This window comes from Peromyscus eremicus, chromosome 2 (assembly GCF_949786415.1).
Source record: "Peromyscus eremicus chromosome 2, PerEre_H2_v1, whole genome shotgun sequence".
Lineage (NCBI taxonomy): Eukaryota > Metazoa > Chordata > Mammalia > Rodentia > Cricetidae > Peromyscus > Peromyscus eremicus.
In genome coordinates, this window is record NC_081417.1 from 156,323,092 (window position 1) to 156,347,148 (window position 24,057).

The following is a 24,057-nucleotide window of genomic DNA, read 5'->3' on the forward strand; positions in this document are numbered from 1 at the left end:
AGAAGGCAGGTGCAGGGAAGCTGTTCTGGGGAGGGACTGTTTCTCCACAAGAGTGTTAGCAACCCCACCTGTAAACCCCAAACCAGGCTGGACTTACTGAAAACATTTATTACAACAAAATGTCAAAGCTCTGTGACTGTAAATCACCGCAGAGTTGATGGGTTTGCTGGAGGTCATGGGACGGGGGACCTGACTGTCCACTAAACTCTTGCCAGACTTTGCTTTGCAAAGCAGACCCCAGCAGAGGGGGACAGATGGCTCTCAGAGAAAGTCTACCATTAGGGTTTCTGGAGCCAAAGTTGAGGGGTATCTTCCTCCTATTACTACAGTGTTTTCCGGCAGAGCTCTGGCAGGGGCGGGGTTCTTGGCCGTCCTGTGGCTGATAATGATGCTGCTGTTGGTGACACGGGGGCCGTACCAGCCCTTCCAGAACTGGGTGTCCTGGCCCCCGTGCTGAAAAAGGATGTGTCGGACGCCTGGAGGGTAGTCAGAGAAGGTGTGAGAGACCTGGGGAGAGAGGGGAAGGAGCTGTTGAGACCTGGGGAGGAGGAACAGCCTAGCACTGCGGAACACTTAATTGCTCCTTGTTCCTTGACAGCCTGGTCCTGGGAGAGTGAGTGGCAGGCAAGCAGGCAGGGTCTCACCTCCCTCCACGTGGCATCATTCCACTGTTCGATGGTCACAGGTGGGGGCTCAAAGGAGGCCAAGACGATGTTGTCAGCTGAGGTCAGATGTACCCGGAGGTGATAGATGCAGCCACAGTCCGCTCTGGGGGCGAACCTAGGGAGGATGGAATAGAGGGTGAGCACCCCTGCCTCTGAAGGCTGGCTCTAAGGACAGCTCCTATCTGTAAGCACCCCTCTGTCTGTGACTGCTAGCTGGCTCCATATTCCTTATGTCCCTGTGTCCCGGAGAAGCATCTTTCTACATATTGCCTCAGTTTTCCCACCCAAGAAAAGGGGTGAGCTTGAAAACCAAAATGGCTTTCTATGAAGGTGCTGTCTGTCCAAGTCTGTCACCATATGGCACAGTAGATGGGAACCTGTGCAATGGGCTGGCTCAGAGCTGGCTCCATTATCCTCAGAGAATTGGCCCCCCAGACTCTTTTGCCAATAATTGTAGGCACAGAGGGGGATCTTGAGAAAGGGCCATAGGGAGGGGTTGAGGATGGAGCTTAGCAGTAGAGTGTATGCTTAGCCTGAGGCAGGTCCTGGGCTCCATCCCTAGCACCAAAGAAATAAATGTAAGAGGTGTGGGATAACCAGAGCGAGGGAGTGGGAGGCACTGCGTAAGAAAGCTATGAGTCTCCACAAAATTCAGGGAGGGCTAGAGTCCTCTGGTCCCAGGGCGGCTAGCTCATCTGAGACCTCAGTGGCCATCTCTAAACACAGCTGAAGTTTTGTGTTGACTGTCGCAGTGGCTTGGCAGGAGGGAAGACACAGGGGGTGGGGACATAGGCCACTCACCAGTCCTTAACCACAATGTCGGGCCGGAAGGTGTCCATCAGCTCCTCCCAGTAGCCCTCAGCTTTGAGGTCCACCATCTGGGACTTGAGGCACATGCTGGGGACAGAGGATAAGACTTGCACTGCCAGTGTGCTAGACAGGGCCCTTCCTTGCCAGGTAGATAGCTCAAGGAACTCAGGAGACACCACCCCCCACCCCCAGGACAGGCCCTGGGCAGAGCTCCTTGGATCTGAGGGAAATGGGGCATTAGATCTGCTTTTCCCTGGGTAATATTTGATCCCATGGGATATTGTGGAGTGTGGCTGACTCTGCTCCTGACTCTGTGTTCAGTGAGCTCCTGGTCACCTGATAACCATCTCCCCGATTGCCAGCAACCTGCCACCAAGCTCACTGCTCCTCGACCCCTGTTTGGAACCCCCTCCTTGAACTTCTAGAAGCCCTCACTTATCCTGGCACTTGGCAGGGTCCCCCTGACTCTTCCCTTAGCGCAGCCTCCTCCCGCCTCTTCCACAGCATTGCTTACCCGAAAGAGGTGACAAAATACTTCTTGACCTTGGGGTCAGGAAAGTTTCTGCCGTGTTCCCCAGGGAGGCTCTCCACCTTCCACTCATCGCCCTCGTTGTAGTCTATCTGCCACAATCTCATGTCCTCTGGGGAAGAAGGAAGTACAGGTAAGAGTCACCTCGAACTCTGCCAGTAGCTGCAGTTGCAGCCCTGATGTATACACTTGAAACTTTGAGGCCCTTTCTGGTCCTGGGAGACTTCAAGGGGGTTGTGGACACCAAAGGGATTAATCAGCTTGCATCCCCTAGAGTGTACTCGGCAGCCAAGGTTAGCGTCCCACCAGCCCAGGAGCATGACCTGTGCCTTGGTGTCCCCGACCCCTGGCTTCAGGCTTACTCCTTCCTGCCTTGCCCCAAACAATAGGATGAAAAATTCTGACATAAATCTCACTTTTCTATATTGCCACAGCGCCCTCACAACCGTGTTTCAATCCTTAGAGAATATGATCACAAAGGGCCTGTGATGGGGCAGACCTTAGGACTGATGGGAATTCCTTCCAATATGGCTGCTTACCTGGCCACTGGCTTTCCTAGGTTTAGGAGGAGGAGGAGGAGGCCCTGGTTAACTACGTGACCCAGATCCTAGGGGCCGAAGGAACCCACTCTTCCGACACCATTAGATAATACCCTTCTCCTGGGCAAGTGCCAAGATGGTACATTGGGCTGGTAGCTGCAGGAGTCCTGTGGTAGTGAGAGACCTTCAGGAATGGGGTCAGATCCAGGGATTTCCCCCCTTCAGGCTAAGCATAGCAGACCTGGGAGAGCGCGAGTATTACTTTATGATGGCCCAGAACCATCACCAGGTGAGCCCTGCCATTGCACTCACCATCCCCTAAGAGCTCACAGTGTTTCCATGTATTCTAGGGGGCTCCCCAGTATAGAACCAAAGGCGTAAGAGAATTTGAGGAGCTGGGCTGGCATGAGATAAAGCCCTGGGAGACTGAGTAAGGCTAGACATGGGGGCCTTATAAAAGGCAAAGCGGCAGAGTGGCTCAGTGAGGTGACCTGAGCTGAGCTGGCAGCCTGGCTGGACAGCTTCTGAGTGGAATCTGGGGCAAGCAGGGAGATTGAGTGTCTGAGGCACGGCCTCTGCATTCAGACTGGCCTGAGCCTTGGTCACCCTCAGAGGATGACTGTTCTGAGCACTAAGCCAAGTGACACTTCAGGGCCCCAAGTTCTCTACTCCCATTGTTTGCCTAACCTTCGAGAATTGTAGCCAGGACAGGGAAAAAATGGCAGACATTCAAAGTATACAGACAAGAACTCTTTCTTTCCCTTTTTTTTTTGGCGGGGTGGGGGGGGTGGGGTTGGGGAGTTGGGGGGGTGGGGGGGGCGACGACGACAAGAGTCTCACCATATAGCCCTAGCTGTCCTGGAACTCACTGTGTAGATCAGGGTGGCCTTGAACTCACAGCGATGCGCCTGCCTCTGCCTCTCCTGGGTGCTGGGATTAAAGGTGTTCTCAGCCACACCCGGCTCAGGTGTCAGCCCAGGGGGTGAAGATGGCTAGGCAGGTAAGGGTGCTTGCTGCCAAGCCTGACAACCTGAGTTGGATGCCCAGGATCCACATGGTGGAAGGAGAGAACCAAACTCCCTCAATCTGCTCTCTGACCGACACATGCACACATCCCCCAACCATGCGCATTTAATAGATGAAGGGTCTAGGTCCAAACAACAAGGAGCCCGAGTGTGGTAAGTGTTAGGGACACGGGAACATGGCAGGCAGTGTGGAAAAGCAAGAACAAAGGCCCTGATTTCAGCAAAGTAGAGAAGAGGCTCCCAGGGCAGCCCGGCCTCACCCCCCAGCCCACCTTCAGCACATGGGTTCCGAAGGAGGTTCCTTTGCAGGCTGCACAGGAAGTAGAAGATCTTCCAGTCTTCCACAGGCTGGTCCCAGTCTTTGGTGATGAAGCCCTCTCGCAGGCTCTTGCGCTTCCAAAGCGTCACCACATCGATGAGGTCTCGCCAGAGGCTGCAGACCGGGCGGCAGTTCCACAGCAGCTGGCGGGCGGGGATGTGGGTGAACAGCTCCAGTAGAATGTTCTCTGGCAGCTCGTTGATGTTGACCATGGCGGCAATGGGGAGCTATGCTCCCAGGCCTGGGAGTGGTAGGGGATGACGGTGGCGGTGAGCCCCAAGCAGAAGATCCAAGAAAGGACTGACTCCTCCTCCCCTCTCACCAGGTTCTAGAGCAGCGTGTTAGGCAGGTCTTCCCCTGACCTGAAACCCAGAGAGGAAGAAGCACTTATAGGGTGGGGGTGGGGTGTGGCCCTTGAGATCCGCAGGGACCTTGCTACGTGCATTTGGAAAATACAAATCATGTGCTAGACTTAGCAGCTTGTGCTCCAAGCATCCAGGAGGCTGAGGCAGGAGGACTGCTTGGGCTACTCACAGTCTAGGTCAGGTCCGCCTCGGTTGGTTTTCAAAAACCACCACAAGAACAAAATGAAGCTTTTAAAAGTTCTTTGCAGTGCTAGGGATGGAACCAAAGGCATCATGTATGCTAGGCAAGCACTCTGCCACTGACCCGAACCACCGGCTTTGAGCCCAGCAGTTCTAGGCCAGTTTGGGCAGCAGAACAAGACTTCACCTCAAAAAAAAAAAAAAAAAAAAAAAAAATACAACCACAAAAAGACAAGATTTTTAAAGGCGTTCCCTCTCTCCATTGAAAAATAATTGTTTAGGAGCTGGGTCTGGTGGTGAATCTGTTATTCCAGCTCTTGGGAGGTGGGGAAAAGAGGATCAAGATTTCTAAGTCAGCCCTGGTTACAGGAAACTGCCTGTAACTCCTCACCCTAAACTGCTTTGTATTGGAGATGGTTGGCCCTTGACCTGGAAAGAGTCTTCCGGTACCACTCCGTGGTCTCTTAAGTTCTCTGTCTAGTCTTGATATGACATCACTGCAGTAAAGCATCGTTTTAATGCCCAGGTGCCGATATGTTGCCTTGGGCGTCAGGCCAGATCAGAATGGGAGTGTCTGGCTGTCGGTAAACTCTTAGGTTACCCCGGGGATCCGCCCTAGGTGTGGGGGTGGGCTGAATCGGGCTCTATGCTGTCACTCAAATGAGCACTCTTGCCTACGCCTGGGGGAAAGGCTTTTCCACCTACTTTCCCGGAAACAGAAACTCTGAGGCTTCCCTGGTTGCTAGTGGTCTTGTGAGGGCTCCTGTCCCAGAACACGGCAGGGCGGATGCACACTGGCCCTTGCCCTGGAGGAGTTCTTAACCATGGCGGAAGAAAGGACCATAGGAGATCTGGGCCCTGTTTAAACGCTTAGTTAGAGAGGCAGGGAACAGACTGCTTTGGTCTTTCAAATACTTACCATTTAAAAAATGTCTTGTGTCAAAATACAAACAAACAAATAAGTATCAATGGTGGCACACCCCCAGAGTCCCAGATAACTGAGCCTGATCAACTTCTACCTGTCTCAAAATAAAAAGTAAAAGTAAATAGGGCTGGGACTGTGACTCATTTGGTGGATACTTGCCTAGCAGGAACCTGTGCTTCCGAGGGGGCTGACAGGTTGGTAGCACGCTTATTATCTAGCACTCGGAAGGCCCCGGGTTCCATCCTCAGAAACAACCAATAAAAATCCAAGTAAACTATGTGGATTAAAAGACTTCAGCAACTCCTAAAAGCTGCCTAGACCAGGGAGTCACTGGGCGCCCAGTGGGGGTCTCCCACTGCCGGGAGCCTCCCACTGCCCTGGCCCTGATGGCATTCCGCCCCAATGACACTTTCTCCCACGACAATCCACCTTGCAAAGGAGGTGCAGTGCCCCTGGTGTGCCTTGGTGGAAAAGTCCACTTCGGGCTACGGCCCGGTCACGCGCAGACGTCCCTCCCTAGCGCATGAAGCTCTCTGCACCAAGGAGAAGCCGCTGTCGCCACGGTTCCGGACACTCGAGTACGTACAGGAGGCCCGGCGTCCCGGCGCGGGACTCGAGAACACGGATCGCGCCTGGCCTGAGCCTCCCCGTGAGCGCGTGACCTCCACCCCCTCCCAGCCCCGTCCCCGTCCCCCACCCGGTCGCGACCTGGGCACCGGGCGGCCGCAGCTCTGCCGGGCCTTGGGCTTGGACCTTGGCGACGCGGTCCTCTGTCGCTCGCCCCGCCCCGTCCCGTCCTCCCACTCGCGTCATGCACTGACAAGCGGCCTTCCGCGTCGGTGCGAAGACGAGCTCAGGGTCCTAGGGGCCACCGCCAAGCCGCTGCTTCCGGGGTTCTACACCCGAGGTTTCTTGGGCTTCGGTCTCCGGCTCCAGGCGACAGGCAGCTCACCAGCCTGCTTTCACTCGGTCCTGCTTCCTCCTTCTTCGAAGGAAGCGCTACCTGGAATCCAGTCCCTACCACAGGCCAGCCAGGACTTGATCTGCCCCCGTCCTCATTCACCTGGAATGCTACTTTCCGGAGACGTTTTCCGTTGTGTTTGTTTGTGTGTTGAACAGGGTCTTTCTACTTGGCCCTGGCTGTCCAGAAACCCACTCTGTAGATCAGGCTAAATTCACAGAGATCTGCCAGCATCCCTCCCGAGTGCTGGGATTAAAGGCCTGCACCACCACCTGGTGTCCAGTTTCTTTCTGGGTCTTGAGTGATTCTCAAGGAGAAAAACCCTTTTTTGGTCCTAGTCAAAATTAACTAACACAAACATTTATCAACTGCCGATTTGAGGGAATCATCGGGGGTTGTGAAAGGTGAGCACAGCCCAAGGGGAGGTCACTAATTCTGGTCAAGGGAGGAGGCTGGTGAACTCTGGCCCATCCCAGCTCAGCCCCATCTATTTTATTGTTGAGTGAAATACTTAACTTCGACAAGTAGTGAACACCTACTGTGTGCTGGGCTCAATCTAAATCAGTAAGGCACTGGGCAGGGAGACAGCAGGAAGTGGAGCCTGGTACAGCCTGCTTGGGCTGTACAGAGATGCACTGAGATTGCTGGAGGGCTCTGCCCTTGAGTTAAGGGCTGCCATGGCCCACACTCCTGCTTCTTTAGGGACAGGCAGGATTGTCCATGAACCCACCCTTCCCTCCAAAGCCACAGGGCACAAGGAGGCTGGGAAATGTTTTATTTGGCTGTGCAGTAGGAGGGTTGGGGTGGTCTGGGGTCAGGGGACAGTGTGGGAATGGACGCTCCAACAGTGTTGGGGCTTGGACATCTCCAAGCCATAGAGAACTTGCCCAGGCCCCTCTACTTGGTTTCCCCATTTCAGCTCTCAGAATCAAGGTCCATCCTGCCCCTGCATCCTGAGTGGGATTACATGGGTTCTCTGGGGAGCCCTGCACTCATCGGTACCCACCTGGCTTTCTGGGTTTTGCTGATGACAAGGACAGTCTGATCCTACCTGCCTATCTGGTACCAGGCCTGACTTCCAAGCCAAAGCAAGGAAGATAGCCAAGACAGAAGCCACAGCTGACAACCAGGCTAAGGTCTGGCCAGCAGAGCCGCCTCCTATCCCAGATCTGCCCCTCAGTGTCTGCATCATCAAAGGCAGTCCCCAAACCTGTCAGGTGTCTCACTCATCTCTGCTCTAAGGGCCCTGAAGGAGAACAAAGGGCAGAGGTACAGACAGATCTGGGCAAGCATTCGAGCTTGGGGCTCTCTCCCTGATAACTTTTGTATCCACCTAACCTCAGGCACTGCACCCCTTAAAGGGGTGACCTTGCTGGAGGGCCAGCCTTTGGAGAGAAGAGTGTGGCCCAGACAGTAGAAGCTCTGCACAGAGGAGGCAGCTGGGGGCCAAAGACGAACAGGTCTGGGAGTGCCTGGCTTCCACCCCCCTCCCCCACACTTCCTGAGCCTGGCCCTTTCTGACAGCTGTTTACCAATTAGGGCTCCGAGGATAGGGGTTCGGGGGGCATCAGGGCAGTGGGGGCCCGATGACGATGCTGCTGTTGGTGACTCTCGGGCCGTACCAGCCGGCCCAGTAGTGAGTGTCCACGCCTCCGTGCTGAAACCAGATGTAGCGGACGCCGGGAGGATAGTTGGAGAATGTGTGTGACACCTGGGGGGCAGACAGAAGGAGGGAGTAGTCAGGGACTACTATGTAAGACCTGTCTCAAAAAAAAAAAAAAAAAAGCCAGGGGGGGCAGGAGAGGCTGCTCTGTTTAAGAGCATTGGCTGCTCTTGCAGAGGACCAGGATACAATTCCCAGCACCTACATGGCAGCTCACAACCAACTCCAGTTCCAGGAGATCTGTCGCCCTCTTCTGGCCTCCAAGGCACATAAGCAAAATATACATACACATAAAGATAAATCTTTTAAAAGGAACAACAACAACAACAAAAAATCAGAGCAGGGGATGTAGATTCATTGAAAACAGAGCCGGGGATGTAGATTCATTGAAAATGCTTGTGTAGCATGCTTGAAGCCTGGGATTCCATTCCCAGCACCATGATGGCACATGTCTCTAATTTCAGCACTCAAGAGGCGAAGGCAGGACAATCAGAAATTCAAGGTCATCTCTGGCTATGTATTTATTGCCTTAGAGGCCCTCCTGGGATACTTGAGATCCTGTCAGAAAACAACCAAAGAGCTCAGTAAAGTATTCGCCCTGTAGAGTAAAATGCGCAAAGACCAGTGTTCAATCCTCAGCATAAACCAGACCGTGGCAAACACCTGTAATCTTAGCTCTTGGGGCATAAAGGCAGGAGAAGCCCGAGCTCACGGCCGTCTTCTGCTGTGTAGTAAGTTCAAGACCAGCTTGGGCTACATGAGACCCTGTATCAGATAAATCAAAACACAAATAAAACAAAACTAGATAAAGAACCACGTTACTCAGAAAGGGCTGGATTTTACTCAAGGTTCAACTCTCCCTGGGGCAGTTGGCTGAGCGTACATAAGGGCTTGGCTCATTGGTACTTTTGTTAATAAAGTTTTACTGGAACAGGGCTCACTTGTTGTCTGAAGCTGCTTTCCCACAGCAGCAGCCGAGCTGAGATGCCAGTCCTCGTGACAGAATGTTTGGGTATGTGTGTATGTGTGTTTGTGCATGTGAGTGCACTGTCCACAGAGGCTAGAAGAGGGTGCCGGGGCTGGAGTTACGGTGGTTGTGAGTCACACGTGACATGGTGCTGGCAACCAAACTGTACGAGCAGCAAGCACCCTTTTTTGTTTTTGTTTGTTTGTTTGTTTGTTTGTTTGTTTTTTGAGACAGGGTTTCTCTGTAACCACCCTGGCTGCCCTGGAACTCACAGAAATCCACCGACCTCTGCCTTCCAAGTGCTGGGATTAAAGGCGTGCACCACCACTGCCAGCGATACAAACACTTTTAACCTCTGAGTCATCTCTCCAGCCCTCCTGTTTGCCTTAAACAACTTTAAAAATGACATTTATTTACTGTGCATGTATTTTTTTTTTTTCGAGACAGGGTTTTTTCCAATGTAGTTTTGGTGCCTGTCCTGGATTTCACTCTGTAGACCAGGCTGGCCTTGAACTCACAGAGATCTGCCTGTCTCTGCCTCCCGAGTGCTGGGATTAAAGGCGTGCGCCACCACCGCCTGGCATGCATGTATGTACATGCACATGTATGCTACAGTGCATGTGTGGCAGTCTGAAGATGTTAGAGTTGGCGCTCTCTTTCCACTATGTGGGTCCCAGGGACTGAACTGAAGTCCTCAGGCTTGACAGCAAGTCCCTTTTCCTCATGAAACATTTATCTTGAAGGTCTTTGCCTGGCTTGTTGGTACTGGTGTATTTATTTGTTTATTTAATGTGTATCCTAGGCTGGCCTAGAACTTGCTATGTAGACAGGGCTGACCTTGAACTCACAGAGATTTGCCTGCCTCTGCCTCTGCTTTGTCTCAGCCCACATTGCCCAGATGTTTTATTTATTTGTTTCTTGTTTATGCATTTATGCATTTATTTTTAACACCAGGTCTCTATGGTCTAAGCTTTGCACTACAAAACTCAAGCTGGCCAGGAATGGTGACACACATCTTTAATCCTAGCACTCACGAGGAAGAGGCAGGAGGAATTCTGTGAGTTCTAGGTCAGCCTGGTCTATATATTGAGTTCCACAACAGCCAGGACTACCTGGACATCCTGTCTGGAAACAACAACAGAAAATGCAAACTAGCTTGGAATGTACAGTGATGCCCCTGCCTCAGATTCTTAAGTACTAGTATTACAGGCTTGAGTCACCACAGTAAGATTTGTATCTGGCTTCAGTGGTAGAGCCTAACATGTATGAGGTCTTAGGCTCTGTATCCAATCCCACCAAATAAAGAAAAGAAAGACAGCACATGTGACCATGGTGTAGATAACAGGTGCTTCTCAACTGATGGTGGGCAGGTCCAGACAGACCCACTATATGCTAAAATTGAAGATATATTTGATAAACCCATTGCCCATTAGAAAAAATATTCTAAGTAGAATGCTGGTGAGCCAGATGCTCCTAGATTTACTGTGGGGTCACACTCCCATTGTAAAGTAAAATTTAAGGTGGCGGGGTCGGGGGAGCTCTGGAGAGATGGCTCAGTGGTTAAGAACACTGGCTACTCTTGCAGAGGATCAGGGTTTAGTTCCCAGCACCCACAACATGGCAACTCCCAACCTTCTGTAAGTCTAGTTCCAAGGGATCTGACACCCTCTTCTGGCCTCTTGGGTACTACTGCATGCATGTGGTCCACATACACACAGGCAAACCACCCATACATATAAAATACAAGCAAAGGAATCACAAAAATAAGTTGGGGACTCGTGTAGGGATGATAGATATTAGTATCAGTAGCAGTCATGCCTTCTGGGTATTTCTCCTTCCTTTCCTCTTTTAGGTAGCACATGTGGTTCTAGATGTTGCTATATATGGCCTCCTAATCCTCTTGCACCTTCTTCTCAAGAGTTGGGATTACCAGCATGAGCCACCATACTTGGCCCTGAATATTTTTATTTTATTTTTCTGTGATACTGGGGTTGAGCCAGCACATGCTCAGCAGGGACTCCACCACTGAGTGTTATCCTCGGTCCTCTTTTTTCACTGTTTCTAATTTTAAGACAAGGTCTCCCTAAGTTGCTAGGCTAGCCTTTACCCTTTAGCCTCAGTTTCTCAACACTGAGCATTTCTGGTGGCACAGCCTTTATTTATTCTTATTATATATATATATATATTTTAGATTTCATTTTATTTTATGTGTGTGAATGTTTCCCAGCATGTACATATATGAACTATTTATGTGCCTGGTACCTGCAGAGGACTGAAGAGGAGAATTACATCCCCTGGAACTGGAGTTACAGATGGTTGTGAGCCACCATGTGGGTGCTGGGATTTGAACCTGGATCCTCTGCCAGAACAAAAGTGATGGAAACTACTGAGGGCATGTCTTCAGGCCCAGTTATTTATTTACTTTTTTTTTTACTGGGGATGGGACACAGGGCCTCGTGTATGCTAGGCAGTCTACCACTGAATCATCCTTTCTGGAAATTTTTTTGAGCTGGGGCTCTCCTAGTCTCCCATCCCTGATGCCTAAGCTGGAAGCTTACTCTTATTTTTCTACTGAAGCAAGTGAGGCTGAGGCTTAGAGCATCAGAAACCCAAGTGAGAGATGGCAGAGTTCGGGTCTGAAGGTCCCTGTGGGGTCCCTGCTCACATACCTCCCTCCACTTGGCGTCGCTCTTCTGCTGAATCGTTACGGGGTCTGGCTGGAAGGTTCCCAGTGGTGCGTGGGCCGACGACAGGAGCTGAACACACAGCTGGTACTTGGACCCGCAGTCTGGCCTGGCTGCGAACCTGCAGGTAGAAGAAGGAAGAAGGGTTCATGAAGACCTGGGAGATGGGGGGCAGGGCAGGGGTGGGGCGCCTGGGCGGCAGGCCCCCCCCAGACCCTCGCCCCGTCACTCACCAGTCTTTGACCTCGATGTCCGGTCGGGTGGTGTCCATCAGCTCCTCCCAATACCCTTCAGCCTTGAGGTCCACCACCTGGGACTTGAGGCAGGTGCTGGGTCAGGGAGGGGGAGGGGCTGGAGTTCAGCACTGGACCCTGATGTTAGGACTTGGGCTCCCCCCACCCTCAGGCCCTAGATCTTACTAATAGGAAGTCACGAAGTATTTCTTGACCTGGTCATTGGGGAATTCCTTCCGCTGGTCTTTGGAGAGATCTTCCACCTTCCATTCATCACCTCCGTTCACATCCAGGCTCCAGAACTCAAATCCCTCTGTGGGGAGAGCAGAGTCCACCATGCAGGAGGCCCCTCAGGGCACCTTCTCCATGTACCCCTCCCTCTCAGAGGTGGGACCGCCAAGCTGCCTTCCAGCCCTGTGCTTTGTCGTCGTAGGTAGCACGTTAGGTGCTACCTGTGTGCACTGGGTGTAGCTAAAGGGCTTCCATGGAGAATCCTGGATGATCAGACCCCCGACTATGATGGAGAGTGCTCTGGCAGACAGACCCGAATCTTACTCAACTCCAGCAGTAATGGGCTGTATGACCATAGACATGTTTCTTTCCTTCTCTGAGCCTTGGTCCTCTCGTTAGCTAGAATCAAGCATAGAGGCTAATCTGTGGTGGAACATACCTGCCATTCCAGCAGGCCGAGACAGGAGTGTTGTGAGTTCCAGGCCAGTCTAAGCCACATACTGAGTACCAGGCCAGACAGGGCTACATAGCAAGATAGCAAGACCCTATCTCAAAAAAGCAAAACCAAGGGCAGCGAAATGCCTCCGGGAAAAGCGCTTGTCACCAAGCATGATGACTTGAAATGGATATCTCAGGATCCCACAGGGCGGAAGGGGAGAACTGACTCTTATAAGTTGTCCTCTGACTTTCACACGTGCAGTAGCATGCACAGCTCTCCCCACCCCACACACCTAATACACACATAAATAAATGTCAAAAGAAAAGGCTCTTGGAGTGCCGGAATAGCTTAGGTTTTTGGGCCACAACACTGTCTCTATGGCAGTTTTCTGTTTCTATTTTTAATAATCCGTTAAAAACAATACCCAGCGGGGCATGGTTGTGCAGGCCTTTAATCCCAGCACTTGGGAGACAGAGGTAGGTAGATCTCTATGAGTTCAAGATCAGGTTGGTTTACATAGTGAGTTCCAGGACAGCCAGAGCTACTCGTGTTGTTATAATAGAGAGACCCTGTAATGCCTGGGGGGCGATCACCAACCTGAGACAGACAGCCTGTGTGGCCTGAGCAGGCATCTCCATGATGGGTAAGGTGACCTGCTGATGTCCCACACAACCTAAGTCAGAAGCTCATTTTTTAGTAAAAGGGGGACCTGTAGGGTCCTGGCCCCTGTTTTGGGTAACTGTTGCCTTGCTTGCTGACCTTGACCTTGATATCCTCCCTATGCTAATTCCCTCCCCGGTTCCACCCTCCTGAATGCTTAAGAGAAGTTCCTTGTCCTGTATCCTGCATAATGGGTGTTAACAGCTTAGATGCAAGATTGTAAAACATCATAGGGAACTTCTGTCCTCCCGGGTTCTCCCATTGTGCTGTAAGCCTGTATTTAAGACCTCCTCCCTCCTTCAATAAACAGCATTCTGCATTAAATAAAAAAAAGAAAGAAAGTTAAAAAAATAATAATAATAGAGAGACCCTGTGACAAACACCTCCCCAAACAAAACAAAACAAACCATAAAATTCTTCATAATATAGTAAGTAGGTTTGGGCTGTAGTCTGCCCAACATTGGTCAAGAGCATGGCTATGGGGAGTCAAGGGACATAGACAGGCAGCTGGAGGATCTGAGTAGCCTGGACTTACTCTATTACTATGCCCCCCACCCCATGTTTGACCGTGCAACAGAAAACAAATTCCTTCCTGCTGTAACTCATCCTCAGCCTGGGCCCAAGGGGTCCAGATGACTAGAAGCCTTTTGTCTGACCTGCTCTTGAACTTCAATGCAAAGGAGTCTTCACCTCCCATTCATCCATAGGCAAGACTCCTTCTGGGACAGTCCCCATAGGCCCATAAGTGAGGACAGCAGATTGTAGCTTCAACTAGTGTCTTTGGCACAATCTGTTCCAATTGGCCACATTTCTTTTCCTAGGGAAGGTTTTAGGAGAGGCTACCCTTGAACTCATGATCCTTCTGCTTGTCTCCCCAGTGCTGGGATTACACTGTTAGCACCATTGCCAACTGAGAAATGAATGGTTTGTTTTGAGACAGAGTCTCATGTAGCCCAGACTGGCTTCTAACGGATGACCTTGAACTCTCTATCTTCCTGTGTCCACTTCCCAAGTGCTGGGATTACAAATGTGTGCCATCATACCCATCTGAGAAATGATCTGCAATAAACAGTGCCCTTGGCCTCAGTCTACCCACTTGAAAAGAGGGTACATCAATAGTACCTACTTCTAAGCATTATTGTGAGGGGAAAAAAGGCCACAATGCAGTCCGTGTTCAGGACATGTCCACTGGTTACCTTACAGAGCATGTGTTGTGTTGAGGCAGATACTCTCTGCACCCACCTTCAGCACATGGGTTGTGAAGGAGGTTCCTTCGGAGGCTTCGAAGGAAGTAGAAGATCTTCCAGTCAGCCACCGGCTGGTCCCAGTCCTCAGTGATAAAACCCTCTCGCAGGCACTTGCGCTTCCAGAGGGTCACCAGGTCAATGAGGTCTCGCCAGAGGCTGCAGACAGGTCGGCAGCGCAGTAGCAGCTGGCGGGCCGGTATGTGGGTGAACAGCTCCAGTAGAATGTTCTCTGGCAGCTCGTTGATATTGCCTACAGCCATGGCAGTGGCTCCTGGCCTGTTCCTGTGGGGGTTGGAGAGATGCGCTACATACCCAGCCTCCTCCCTGGCACCTGGCGTTTCCAGCACCCAGGGATAGAGAGATTCCTAACTCAGCTGCCACTGACTGTCTTCAGAGTCACCGTGGTGCTCTGACCTTCGGTTTTCTCTTCAGCAAGCAAACAGGGCAGAAATGGTACTTCCCTCCAGGGTCACAGGCAGCTCAAGGTGCATGGGCTAGGGATTTCTTAGTAAATGGTGAGCTCTGATTTCCTCCAACCCCCGGCCCTTAAGGACAACCTCTAAGGTGGCCCAAGGAGCTTCCCAAGGTCACACAAACAGGAGAGGAGGGCGAAGCAGCCCTGACCTTTACTGAAGGTAGAGTCAGACATTTTCAATAGGCGGGCAGTCTTTTAAGAAAAGGGTAACAATGGGAGGCCTTGTGAGCGCTCCAGCCAGCCACTCTTCATCCTCTCCCATCCCCCAACGGGGAGAGGGGGAGAGATGATGAGCGGGGGTTATCACTGTCTCAGGACCCGTCACGGAGTACAAAAGGCTCAGTGATGTTCTCAAGATCTCAGAGAATATGACCCGCTTACCTGAGACTGGGGGAAGGTGTGCGGGTGGACAGGAGCCTTCCTATCTCCCTCCCGCACCCCGGTGATTGGGCTCCAGCCAGAGGCTGCCCGCCCCCGCCCAGGGCCCCTGCAGTCTCACATTTCTTATGCATGACCCTAAAATGCGCTACCGGCTCAGACCTCTGAGCATCGATTGCCTCCCCAGCCCAGGTCCTCGAAGCCTCACAGTGCAGTGGGGTAAGCCCCGAGGCCTGGGCCTCAAAGGCGTTAGGCCCTCAGGATCGCAGAAAGGCACCCACCTTCCCCCGCTAGGTCCCTGCCCACCGCGTCTTCGTCCCCACGCTGCGTGCTTCCCCTCCCGCGGTCACCTGAGATCCGGAGAGCTGTGCGATTCCACCAGGCCGTGAGGCTGTACAGCCCGGGCCTGCGTGGCCAGGGATACAGACCTGCCCACTACTCGCCAATCCTCTCCCTGCCGGGGCGCTCAGTGAGCCCCTCCTTCGGTCACCTTCGCTTGGTTGTGCCCTGGCCGTGGAACGGCACCCAGAACACGGCCCCGCCCACTGCTCACTAGACCCCGCCCCAACTCCGCCTCACAACATTGGTCCCTCCCTCCCCATTCTCCTGTCACCCGCGTTAGGCAGAGCTGCGCCAAGCCCCCGCTTCTTGGGGCTGAGCCATCGGTGCCAACGGTGGCCCGGGGTGCGACCTGCCCACTGTCTGGCAGACCACGCCCCCGCCCCACCCATTTTTCCTGTCACCCGCGTTTGGTCCTGCTGCCCTACGGGTCTTGGCACTGCGCCTTTCTGTCAGTGTTGGCCCAGGATGCGGCCCCGCCCACTATTCCTCCAGGCCCCGCCTCACCCGCGCACCCCGGGAACGTGGCCCCTCCGCAGCGTAGGAAAATTACCTGGGGGGGGGGCGGGAAGTCGCTGATACCCCCAAATCCACTTGGCCTGGCGCCCGCACCCTCTACACCCCAGCTGCCAGACCCCTGGTGTCCTCCCGCAATCACTCTCCAGGCGCACCCGGAGCCCACCCATCCCGTGGCTACCTCTGCCCCTCCCCAGAATCCGGCTCCTTCTGGAAGCCGCACCTTGGGCTCCGGGGGCGCGGGGCTCCCGGCCCCCAGCGCGGGGTGAGAGGCGGCGGGGCGGGGCGCGCGGGGCCTTTAAGAGGCGCGGCAGCACCGACCCGGTTGACGCGGGCAGCTCCAGAACTCGCCACCCGCAGCGCTCCGGCTCCTCTCTGTTGACCACGCTGCAGCGATGGATGGAGATGGTGATCCAGGTAGCTGTAGCCGGCCCGGCTCGCGCCAGACCGGGGAGACAAGGAGGACGAGCGCCCCAGACGGGGCTCAAACTTTCGCGATAGCAAAACCCCTGAGACAGTCTAGGGAGCAGTTTTCTGCCTGGGTCTTGGTGTGGAGGGAGGAGGACGCCTGGGTCTCCAAAATGGCATCGGGAGACGCTGGCTTACCAGGCTCCAGACTTCCTGGGGTTTGAGAGCTGGGTTCTTGGAAGCTTTTGCTTCCATCAACTTCTTCCATTTGCTAGCTCTGCCTGCCCTCCCTTTCTCATGAGCCTCCGGAGTCCCTGCCGGGTCCCGGGGCTTACCAGCCTCACCTTGCATCCATCATAGATTCCTGAGGGACTCTCTCCTTTGGAGGGCCACCTTGTGTCACGGTAGTGGGCTGCTCCATGGGGACCAGGCTAGTGGTGAGGAAGAGTTGGGCTGCTTTTGATGGATACTCTGGGTTCTCAAGGATCTTTTGTCCAGTCATCTTTCCTGGCACCAAAGACCCCACCCCTTCCCCCTCCAGCTCCCGGATGGGCCTGTAGGGGGTTGCTTGCTGAGTCAGGCTGGGGTGCAAACCTGCCTGCCATGACCCCCCACCCCTTCCTCACAAACCACTTTAGGGGAGGCAAGGGAACAGGTGCGCTCTAAGGTGGCCAGGCTTCCTTCCATCCCTGACCCCCCCTTCCAACTCCCAATTCCCCATCAATATCATCTACAGGGCCCCAGAATAGGCTCCTGTTTTCCCCCAGGGCCCTGGAAGTCCCTGGACTCAGGGGCCCAATCCAGGTGAGTGAGTCAGCATGGGGTCAGCGTCTAGGGCTAGATAACTTTCCTTCAGCAACAATGTGGCAACTTGTGTTCGAGGGAGCAGGATGGGGGGGCTGTAATCGGATCTGGGGCCTCAATGCCAGGCCTAGGGGCCAGGAGAGAGGACCGGGTGAGGTGCATCTTTCCGGGGAGCATCAGGTATCCACTGGGGCCAGGGCAGGGCTGGGGTGGTGGTGGAGAGGTGAGGACATTGGGCCCAGCTCTCCAGAGAGCTGTGGGAGGCAGAATGGACAGGCATTTTCCTCTCTGTTTGATGCTGTCCTGTGGCGGGACCTGGGAGGCTAGGACTCTCTGAGGCCCAGTTTCCTTGTTGCCGATGGAGGAGTAACCCCTACATATGAAAATGTGACCAAAAGATGCTAGAAATGCAGGGAAAGTGGGGTTGTGTGTGTGTGTGTGTGTGTGTGTGTGTGTGTGTGTGTGTGTGTATGTAAGAATCACCATGGCTGATGGAGAATCGGTGTGCTCTAAAGAAAGAGGGGAAGTCCTGGTTCAGCTTTCCAGTGCTGTCAGTGTGGGGATTGCTGGCTGTATCCCATTAGAGGAGGTTTGGGGAATAGGCCATCTGTACCCTCCCCTGACATGGGCCTGCTCCCTGACTGCCTTAGATTTTCAGGGTCCAGTCTTCAGGAACTCTGAAAGAAGCGACTCTATTACCCAGGTTGGCTGGGTCCCCTCCCCACTGGCCCTCTCTCCTTGAGAGATACCAGGCACTCAGTGTCTGCTTACTCAAGGCTTCCATGGCCCAGATGAGGCGGGCTGAGATCCAAGTGATACCCAGCTGCCCATACTGTCCTGGGTGTGCAGTGAACTGACCTCAAGAACTCTGCCTGAGAGACACTGCTTCCTTTCTGGTGTCTCGCCCCTACCATGGGGTCAGGAGTTCCCACGTACTTAGCAAGAGTGGCTGTCTCTGTACCCTTGCTCCTCTGTGGGGAGGGGATGAATATCAGTATGATCTGATGGTCTGGCACAATGATGACCCCATTTCACAGATGAGGAGGCTGAGGGTGAGGGATGGAAAAGGGGGGGAGACTCTTACGCAATCACCCAGTACCTCTTTCTCTACCCCCCCACCCCCTCCCATACAACACTGGCTGGGTAGAGACAGCTGGATCTCTAGCCTATTGTCCCCACCCTGAGTCCTTGGGTCCTCTACCCCAATATTGCCAGAGGGACCTACACTAAGTCACTTAACATTTTCCAACCTCAGCATTTTCATCCACAGTATCAAACCAAGACCTAGGCCAGGCAGTGGAGGTGCACACCTTTAATCCCAGCACTCGGGAGGCAGAGACAGGCAGATCTTCGTGAGTTCAAGGCCAGTCTGGTCTACAGAGTGAGATCCAGGACAGAGAAACCTTGTCTCCAAAAAACAAACAAACAAAAACAAAAACAAAAAACCACAAAACAACAACATAAACTCAAACAAGACCAGAGTACTAATTCAACAAATTCTTTTGTTGTTGTTGTTGCTTTGGTTTTTTGAGACAGGGTTTCTCTGTGTAGTTCTGGCTGTTCTGGAACTCACTCTGTAGACTAGGCTGACCTCGAACTCACAGAGATCCACTTGTCTCTGCTTCAAGTGTGCTGGGATTAAAGGCGTGCGCCACCACCCCCTGGCTCAGCACATTCTTTTGGTAACACCACAGCTGTTAAAGCTGGCTCCTGTGTTGGACCGAATGAGTTCAAACACAAGCTCCAAGTACTTATAAGTTGGGTGACCCTGGACCTTGTCACCTCTCTGTCTCTCCATAAAAGAGATGTAGGGCCAACCTGGAAGAGGTGGTTTGGGGGTTTAGGAAGTAATTCAAGTGCTCCGAGCAGTATGTCACTCTTGCTAAGTGGTGGTAAAATACGGTGGCTCCTGACTCTACTCTGGGGCTAGGCACTAGGAAGTCTCCCAGGCCTGGTTCTTACGGTGGTCAGTCCATTGTACACAAAGGGATTTATTAAACAACCAGACCAGGAACAAAAGCTAGGAAGCCTCTGAATGCTTTTGAGCTTGGGCTGTGAGAGGGTGTGCTAAAGGTATGTCCAGGAAGGCTCCCCAGAGGAGGCAAGGGACCCTTGAGGTCTAGGAGGGTGCTTAGGAGACCTGACCCATAAGTACAAGGACATCAGTAACCCCAGATCCTTGTGGGTGTCTACTACCCCTGTGGGAGAAGCAGCAGCTGAAGGAGTTCTTCTGGTTTAGGGGGAGTATCTGTGGCTCTACCTCCTTGGGCTTCCTCCCTGGGCACAGTTTAGGGCTCGCTCTCCCCCACTCCTGTGTGTGTGTGTGAGAGAGAGAGAGAGACAGACAGACAGACAGACAGACAGAGGTCCACTGTGTAGTCTTACTGTAACTCTTTACGTAGGGCAGGCTGGCCTTCGCAGAGATACATTTGTCCTCTGCCTCTCAAGTGCTGGGATTATAGGCAATGCCAGCAAGTCCCGGTTAAGAACTTCTGGCCCCGGCTGTGGTTGCCTCAGAGTGGGACGTGGAGGGGTCAGTTTGGAAGTCTCAGCTTTCCCTTACTCCCCGGCCCTCAGAGAGTGTGAGCCACCCCGAAGAGACGAGCCCAGAGGAGCAGCCAGAGGAGGCGGGTGCCGAGGCGGGTGCCGAGGAGGAGCAGCCCCCGGAGGAGCAGGAGGAGGAGGAGGCGGAGGCCGCGGAGTACCTGGCCCAGCTGCCTGAACCACTGCTGCTCCGAGTGCTGGCCGAGCTGCCAGCCTCGGAGCTGGTGCAGGCCTGCCGCCTGGTGTGCCTGCGCTGGAAGGAGCTGGTGGATGGCGCCCCACTGTGGCTGCTCAAGTGTCAGCAGGAGGGGCTGGTGCCTGAGGGCTGCGCGGATGATGAGCGGGACCACTGGCAGCAGTTCTACTTTCTAAGCAAGAGGAGGCGCAACCTGCTGCGTAACCCATGCGGGGAAGGTGAGGGTCACATGTTGGAGTGCCCATTGTCCCTTCTAGAAAACGGCTCTTGGTGCCAGCCCGCTTCAAGATTAAATGAGATGAAGTGCTTGGTGCGATGTCCAGCCCAGAACAGCCGTCTGTTCCCTGGGGAGTCTCTTCCCAGAGTATACACTCTCAGTGAAATGGGGGTGGGACAGGCCCGTGGATACTGGGTCCGTGGGCAGGGTGAGGAAGTGCCTACAGACCCACCGAGACCTTGAGAAAGTACTCACGTCCATTCTGCCTCCCACGGCCAAGGCCAGAGCCAGCCCTGCCACAGCCTCAAGCAGGGGCTGTGTGACCAGGGTGGGACTGTCCGTGTCCCTACAGAGGACTTGGAGGGCTGGTGCGACGTGGAGCACGGAGGGGACGGCTGGAGGGTGGAGGAACTGCCCGGAGACAGTGGGGTGGAATTTACCCAAGACGACAGCGTTAAGAAGTACTTCGCCTCCTCCTTCGAGTAAGAAGAAGGGGCAAGGGGGAGAGGGAGGGGGAAGTGGGGGGGGCACCGGATCCTGACGCCTGTTCCCTCAGGTGGTGTCGCAAAGTGCAGGTCGTTGATCTGCAGGCTGAGGGCTACTGGGAGGAGCTGCTGGACACCACGCAGCCCGCCATCGTGGTGAAGGACTGGTGAGCAGCTGTGGAGGAGGGGTCAGGACTAGAGGGGAAGTGGTGGTGGTGGGACTAGCCGTGTACCACACTTTCAGTGTTGTGGCCACAGGTCTGCAAGGGTTGGCAACGGATGGAAATCTATTTCCTGCCTTGAGTTTAAAATGTAAGCAAATGTGTGTGCACTTGCCCTCACTTAAGGCAAGGCAAGGATACTACCAATAAGTTAAGGCCTGCTTACTCCTTACATGTATACACATATCTATATATACTCCCATTTCTGTGCGTGTGGCCGTCCCGACAGTATGTACCCCCTAGGATGGCTTTGGTTCCAAGGATGGGTCTGGCACATTTAGTCCCTACGTTTGGCTCTGGGGCCCAGTTCCCTCTTCTCTGTGGCCGCAGCTTCCTTATCTGTGAAATGGGAACACTGGGGAACACTGGCCAGGCATGGATGCTGGGCTGGGCAGAGGAGATCTCTGGCAGAGTGAGGTTCAGCAGGTGGGGCCTGCGCCCCGCATTCCCCTGCAGGTACTCGGGCCGCACTGATGCCGGTAGCCTGTACGAGCTCACCGCGAGGCTGCTGTCGGAGAACGAAGATGTCCTGGCGGAGTTCAGCACCGGACAGGTGGCAGCGCCGGAGGATGGCAGCTGGATGGAGGTGATCCTGCAGAGCCGGGGGCGGGGCCGAGGCCGGGACATTCTGGGTGGAAGCTCCTCCCACGGATCTCCGGCGCAGAGAGGGTGGTCCCGGGCTCGTAGAGACAGCGCCTAGTTCAGCCCGCAATCAGAGCTGGGGTCGGGGCGCTGCGCCCGCGTGGGGTGACAGGGACAGCTTCAGACCTCTGAGGCTGATGCAATACCCCTTCATCCCCAGATCTCCCACACCTTCACCGACTATGGGCCAGGCGTCCGCTTCGTCCGCTTCGAGCACGGAGGACAGGACTCGGTCTACTGGAAGGGCTGGTTCGGGGCCCGGGTGACCAACAGTAGTGTGTGGGTGGAACCCTGAGCTACCCCCCTCCCCAGCCTCCCTTTAGGGGCAGAAGCCTGGGGGTAGAAAGGCCTTAATTTAGTTGGTAGCATCCTCACCTGCCTCGTCCACGCCTTGCACCTGCCTCTCTCCCGCCCCTTCCTCCAGCCTAGTCCCTGCGGGGAGAGAAGGATTTGTTGCTTTATTGTGGGATGGCTTCCATTTGCATCTCCACGGGCAGTCGCTTCTAGAATGTACAATCCGAGGGAGTTACGGGGCTGCTGCTGGATCCCGAGCACCTAGCATTGTGCCTGCCTCAAAGTGGGCACTCAATAAATATTTGTCCAAAGAAGGAAATAATGAAAGTGCAGATGAGTGGACATCTCCCCCTCCATCGCTCTGTCTCCCAAGGGCCCCTGGCATGGCCTGGAAAAGTACTTGGGGACAGTCCAGCTGCTCGGGTTTCCAGGGGCTCTTGGGTTGGTATGGGGCCAGCTGGGCCTGGGCAGGCCTGCGGGACAAAGGCTAGGATTGTGAGGCTAAGGAGGGGCTGGCTGAGCCTGGCGCCGGAGGACATCCAAGCTGCCCGGAATCCACAACAGGCTTGGTAAAGGAGTGTGGGGGTGCCTGCCCTCCAGACCCCTCTTGGCCCAGCAGTTAGGCTGTGTCTTGCTGCGTTGTCCCCACCCTCTCTGTAGCAGTTTTGTGGTGGCCCCACGAGGTCTGGATAGACGTTCTCTTGGGCCTAGAGATGAAGGCTGTGACTGTGTGTGTGTGTGTGTGTCTGTGTCTGTGTCTGTGTCTGTGTCTGTATCTCTGTGTGTGTGTCTGTATCTATGTGTGTGTGTGTCTGTATCTGTGTGTGTGTCTGTGTCTGTGTCTGTGTCTGTATCTCTGTGTGTGTGTCTGTATCTATGTGTGTGTGTGTCTGTATCTGTGTGTGTGTCTATGTGTGTTTGTGTCTGTGTGTGTCTATGTGTGTGTGTCTCTGTGTGTGTCTGTGTGTATGTATGTGCGTGTGTGTCTGTATCTATGTGTGTGTGTGTGTGTGTGTGTATGTGTGTGTGTGCGTGTGCGTGTGTGTGTGTGTATGTGTGTGTGTGTGTGTGTGCAGTAGAGGGCAGTGGGAAGAAGAAGCTTGGCTGCTCTCTTCATTCATCCTGCTTCACACTAACCTTCCTGGACAGGACAGGGTTGGTCTGGAAGCTGGCTCCTGGCACCATCCTGGGAGGCAGGCCGTGGGAAGGGTGTGTTAGGCTGTGTGTTTAGGCTACTTGCTTTCTGGCATCCCAGCCCCTTCTGACCTTCTGAGAACGCTCTGTGACTGACTGGGGTGATGAAAGTTGTCACCATTGTCCCAATACAGTCATTGTGACCCCCAGCTCTGCTTTCATTCTGAGGTTTGGTGCCACCTGCTGGTGAGGTGGACAGCCCCCTGAGCTGGGGCATGCCTGCCTTGGTGTCTCGATTGTGACACCTAGCCCTTCCTCTGAAACTCCAGGGCTGTAACCCACAGCCCTATGGGTCTTGAAGTGAGCACATTCTGCCTCTCTAAGAATCACCAGACTGGCCACATGCAGTGAACCCTGGCATGTCCTGGGACCTCTTGTCAAATTACGGCAAAGTTCTCTGCCATGGTGCTTTGTCAGCCAGACGGGGAGACACACTTTGACCCCAGGACTTCCTGGTCTACATGTGTGTGTCTGTCACATGTGTTCCGGTGCCCACAGAAGAAGGCCTTAGATTGACTGGAGTTGGAATTACAGGTGTTTTTGATCTGCCTGACGTGGGTGCTGGAATCTGAACGTGGGTCCTCTGGAAAGACAGTCAGCTTGTGCTCTTAACCTCTGAGCCATCTCTCCAGTTCCCCCACTCACCCCAGTCCTTTCTAAGGGAACCCCAAGTCTGTAGGGGAAGGCAGGGTCCACACCCACCTTCGTTGCTAATCACAAGGAAGCAATTGGTGGCCTTGGGCCCAGCATAATGGAAGGAAGCATGAACTCACGAGCTCCTGGGCTGAAATGGATAATAGGTAAGGTGGAGCTTTAGGGCAAAGGACTGGGATGTGTGTGTGTGGCTTACCTGGCTCAGAGGAGGGAGCCCAAAGCATCGAGGTTGGATTTTCTGCCTCTAG

General features: G+C 53.9%; 3 protein-coding genes across 6 annotated transcripts; 1 reads left to right on the top strand and 2 right to left on the bottom strand.

Annotated features, from left to right (window-relative positions):
* Positions 1-88: 88 nt before the first annotated feature.
* On the bottom strand, positions 89-6,150 carry LOC131904290 (F-box only protein 6-like). 3 transcript variants are annotated; one of them, XM_059255368.1, is made up of 6 exons: positions 6,066-6,150; positions 3,841-4,249; positions 1,990-2,116; positions 1,467-1,562; positions 645-780; positions 89-507 (listed from the first exon to the last, which is right to left on the bottom strand). In XM_059255368.1, exons 2-6 carry the CDS (start codon positions 4,097-4,099, stop codon positions 262-264), a joined length of 864 nt encoding a protein of 287 aa, XP_059111351.1. In that variant the 5' UTR covers positions 4,100-4,249; positions 6,066-6,150; the 3' UTR covers positions 89-261. The 3 variants fall into 3 exon arrangements, with proteins under 3 accessions (XP_059111351.1, XP_059111352.1, XP_059111350.1); XM_059255369.1 differs by lacking the exon at positions 6,066-6,150 and adding an exon at positions 4,862-5,921; XM_059255367.1 differs by lacking the exon at positions 6,066-6,150 and adding an exon at positions 4,824-5,921.
* A 928-nt stretch (positions 6,151-7,078) lies between these two features.
* LOC131905305 (F-box only protein 44) lies at positions 7,079-15,033 on the bottom strand. 2 transcript variants are annotated; one of them, XM_059256276.1, is made up of 5 exons: positions 14,438-15,033; positions 12,052-12,178; positions 11,866-11,961; positions 11,618-11,753; positions 7,079-8,029 (listed from the first exon to the last, which is right to left on the bottom strand). In XM_059256276.1, the coding sequence occupies exons 1-5, from the start codon at positions 14,700-14,702 to the stop codon at positions 7,886-7,888; spliced, it is 768 nt and encodes a 255-aa protein (XP_059112259.1). In that variant the 5' UTR covers positions 14,703-15,033; the 3' UTR covers positions 7,079-7,885. The 2 variants fall into 2 exon arrangements, with proteins under 2 accessions (XP_059112259.1, XP_059112260.1); XM_059256277.1 differs by lacking the exon at positions 11,866-11,961 and having other exon boundaries at positions 12,081-12,178.
* A 1,421-nt stretch (positions 15,034-16,454) lies between these two features.
* Fbxo2 (F-box protein 2) lies at positions 16,455-22,253 on the top strand. The gene is made up of 6 exons (XM_059256278.1): positions 16,455-16,567; positions 19,940-20,320; positions 20,672-20,801; positions 20,876-20,971; positions 21,482-21,611; positions 21,828-22,253. Exons 1-6 carry the CDS (start codon positions 16,546-16,548, stop codon positions 21,960-21,962), a joined length of 894 nt encoding a protein of 297 aa, XP_059112261.1. The 5' UTR covers positions 16,455-16,545; the 3' UTR covers positions 21,963-22,253.
* The last annotated feature ends 1,804 nt before the right edge of the window (positions 22,254-24,057 follow it).

What these genes read in the sequence shown, in the direction of transcription:
- LOC131904290 (XM_059255368.1), bottom strand. Translation starts at nt 4,099, where the DNA reads ATGGTCAACATCAACGAGCTGCCAGAGAACATTCTACTGGAGCTGTTC. An exon ending in TCGGAACCCATGTGCTGAAG is followed by an intron (nt 2,117 to 3,840) that starts GTGGGCTGGGGG and finishes CTTCTTCCCCAG; the next exon opens with AGGACATGAGATTGTGGCAG. An exon ending in GACATTGTGGTTAAGGACTG is followed by an intron (nt 781 to 1,466) that starts GTGAGTGGCCTA and finishes CATCCTCCCTAG; the next exon opens with GTTCGCCCCCAGAGCGGACT.
- LOC131905305 (XM_059256276.1), bottom strand. Translation starts at nt 14,702, where the DNA reads ATGGCTGTAGGCAATATCAACGAGCTGCCAGAGAACATTCTACTGGAG. An exon ending in TCACAACCCATGTGCTGAAG is followed by an intron (nt 12,179 to 14,437) that starts GTGGGTGCAGAG and finishes CTCTCCCCACAG; the next exon opens with AGGGATTTGAGTTCTGGAGC. An exon ending in GCGACGCCAAGTGGAGGGAG is followed by an intron (nt 8,030 to 11,617) that starts GTATGTGAGCAG and finishes TCTGCCCCCCAG; the next exon opens with GTGTCACACACATTCTCCAA.
- Fbxo2 (XM_059256278.1), top strand. Translation starts at nt 16,546, where the DNA reads ATGGATGGAGATGGTGATCCAG. An exon ending in GGATGGAGATGGTGATCCAG is followed by an intron (nt 16,568 to 19,939) that starts GTAGCTGTAGCC and finishes CCCGGCCCTCAG; the next exon opens with AGAGTGTGAGCCACCCCGAA. An exon ending in GCCATCGTGGTGAAGGACTG is followed by an intron (nt 20,972 to 21,481) that starts GTGAGCAGCTGT and finishes ATTCCCCTGCAG; the next exon opens with GTACTCGGGCCGCACTGATG.